This window comes from Callithrix jacchus, chromosome 10, assembly GCF_049354715.1.
Source record: "Callithrix jacchus isolate 240 chromosome 10, calJac240_pri, whole genome shotgun sequence".
NCBI classification, from domain to species: Eukaryota; Metazoa; Chordata; class Mammalia; order Primates; family Cebidae; genus Callithrix; species Callithrix jacchus.
This window is the reverse complement of record NC_133511.1, coordinates 115816031-115818073: the sequence shown is the minus strand read 5'-3', so window position 1 is coordinate 115818073 and position 2043 is coordinate 115816031. Positions and strand designations below refer to the sequence as shown.

General features: G+C 45.4%; 1 protein-coding gene across 1 annotated transcript; it reads left to right on the top strand.

Moving 5' to 3' along the window:
• Window positions 1-834: 834 nt before the first annotated feature.
• On the top strand, window positions 835-1791 carry LOC100394060 (olfactory receptor 10Q1-like). The gene has a single exon (XM_002755359.1). It carries the CDS (start codon window positions 835-837, stop codon window positions 1789-1791), a length of 957 nt encoding a protein of 318 aa, XP_002755405.1.
• The last annotated feature ends 252 nt before the right edge of the window (window positions 1792-2043 follow it).

The window sequence follows — 2043 nt, the reverse complement described above, 5'->3', positions numbered from 1 at the left end:
TATACATATACATGGTGAATTATTTAATATATTCAAGCAAATTAACATATCCATCATCTCACATAGTTAGCACTTTTTGCAGTAGGAACAACTAAAATCTATTCTCTTAGTGGATTTGCAGTGCATACTACAATTATTAACTATAATCTTCATGCTATGCATTAGATCCTGGACTTATCCTACACACCTGCAAGTTTGTACCTTTTGACTTACCTCTCTTACCTCCTCCCCCTCACTTCCCTAGTAACCACTGTTCTACTCTTAAACTTATATTTTAAAGTATAATGCTTGAAGCACTTTAGAAATCTGTTTCTTTCTCTTCAAGAAAATACACACAAAGATTTATAAGGAAAATCATTCCATGTGTTTAATTACAATTGGAGTATCAGGTTGGGTGCAGTGACTCATATCTGTAATCCCTGCACCCTGGGTGGCTGAGGCTAGAGGATAGCTTGAGCCTAGGAGTTTGAGACCAGCCTGAGCAAGAAAGAGAGACTCTATCACTACAAAAAAACACAAACATTAACTGGAATAGTGGAGTGTGTCTGTAGTTCTAGCTATTCAGGAGGCTGAGATGAGAGAATCACCTGAGCCTGGGAGGTAGAGCTCCAGTAAACTGTGATCACACCACTGCACTCCAGCCTGGGTGACAAAGTGAAACCCTGTCTCACAAAAAAAAAAAAAAAGAAAGAAAGAAAAAAAAGAAAAAAGGAATCTCAATGACAGGTAACTCCCATCTTAGAAACAAAGTCCTTCCTCTTTATTTTACTCAGGCAATAAAGCAACTCAGCCAAGGAGGGAGGGCTCCGTGCTTCCTATCCTTTTGCACAAGACATGCTTGCATGGAAACCTATCTTCAACCAGTCCTGCTCCACGGAGTTTGTGTTCCGTGTGTTCACCACAGTCCCTGAATTACAGTTTCTTCTCTTCCTTCTCTTCCGCCTTCTCTACTTAATGATCCTCTGTGGCAACACAGCCATCATCTGCATGGTGTGCACACACAGCGCCCTCCGCAACCCGATGTATTTCTTCCTGTCCAACCTGTCCTTTGCAGAGATCTGCTACACCACAGTTGTTGTGCCCTTGATGCTTTCCAACAGTTTTGGGGCCCAGAAGCCCATTCCATTGGCTGGATGTGGGTCCCAAATGTTCTTCTTTCTCACACTTGGTGGTACTGACTGTTTCCTCTTGGCGATCATGGCCTATGACTGCTATGCGGCCATCTGCCACCCGCTGCACTACACCCTCATCGTGACCCGCAAGCTGTGCGTTCAGATGCTGGGCGGGGCCGTGGGCCTGGCCCTCTTCCTCTCCTTGCAGCTCACCGCCTTAATCTTCACCCTGCCCTTCTGCGGCCACCGCCGGGAAATCGACCACTTCCTCTGCGATGTGCCTCCTGTCCTGTGCCTGGCCTGCGCTGACATCCATGTGCACCAGGCTGTCCTCTGTGTCGTGAGCATTCTCGTGCTGACAGTCCCGCTTCTGCTCATCTGTGTCTCCTACGTCTTCATCCCCTGCACCATTTTGCGCATGCGTTCTGCCGAGGGCCGCTGCCGGGCCTTCTCCACCTCCTCCTCCCATCTCACTGTGGTCCTGCTGCAATATGGCTGCTGTGCCTTGGTATACTTGCGTCACCAGTCTAGCTCTTCTGTAGATGAGGACCGCCAATTTGCCCTTGTTTACACCTTTATTACACCATTACTCAACCCTTTGATTTACACCCTTAGGAACAAGGATGTCAAACGTGCCCTGAAAAAAGTGATCAGTGCCAAAATGACATCTGAGTCCTGAAAGCTCAGAGAGACTGAAAGTGGCACCTGGGCATGTGACAATGGTAAAACTCTTCCATGCAAATGCTAGATTTACCTTTATTGTCTCACAATTTGGACTTTCATCAGTTCTCATTGCCTGATGCACTTAGTTGCCACAGATAATTCTCATTTTTTAAAAAAGTCTCCTAAAACCTTAAAATTCCAAAAAGTATAGACTGCTATCATTCACTTAACTCCAAATTTGTAGGTTTACATTTCCTCTAAAACAATA

Bases quoted from the DNA above. Each gene is read 5' to 3' on its own strand.
- LOC100394060 (XM_002755359.1), top strand. From the start codon at position 835: ATGCTTGCATGGAAACCTATCTTCAACCAGTCCTGCTCCACGGAGTTT.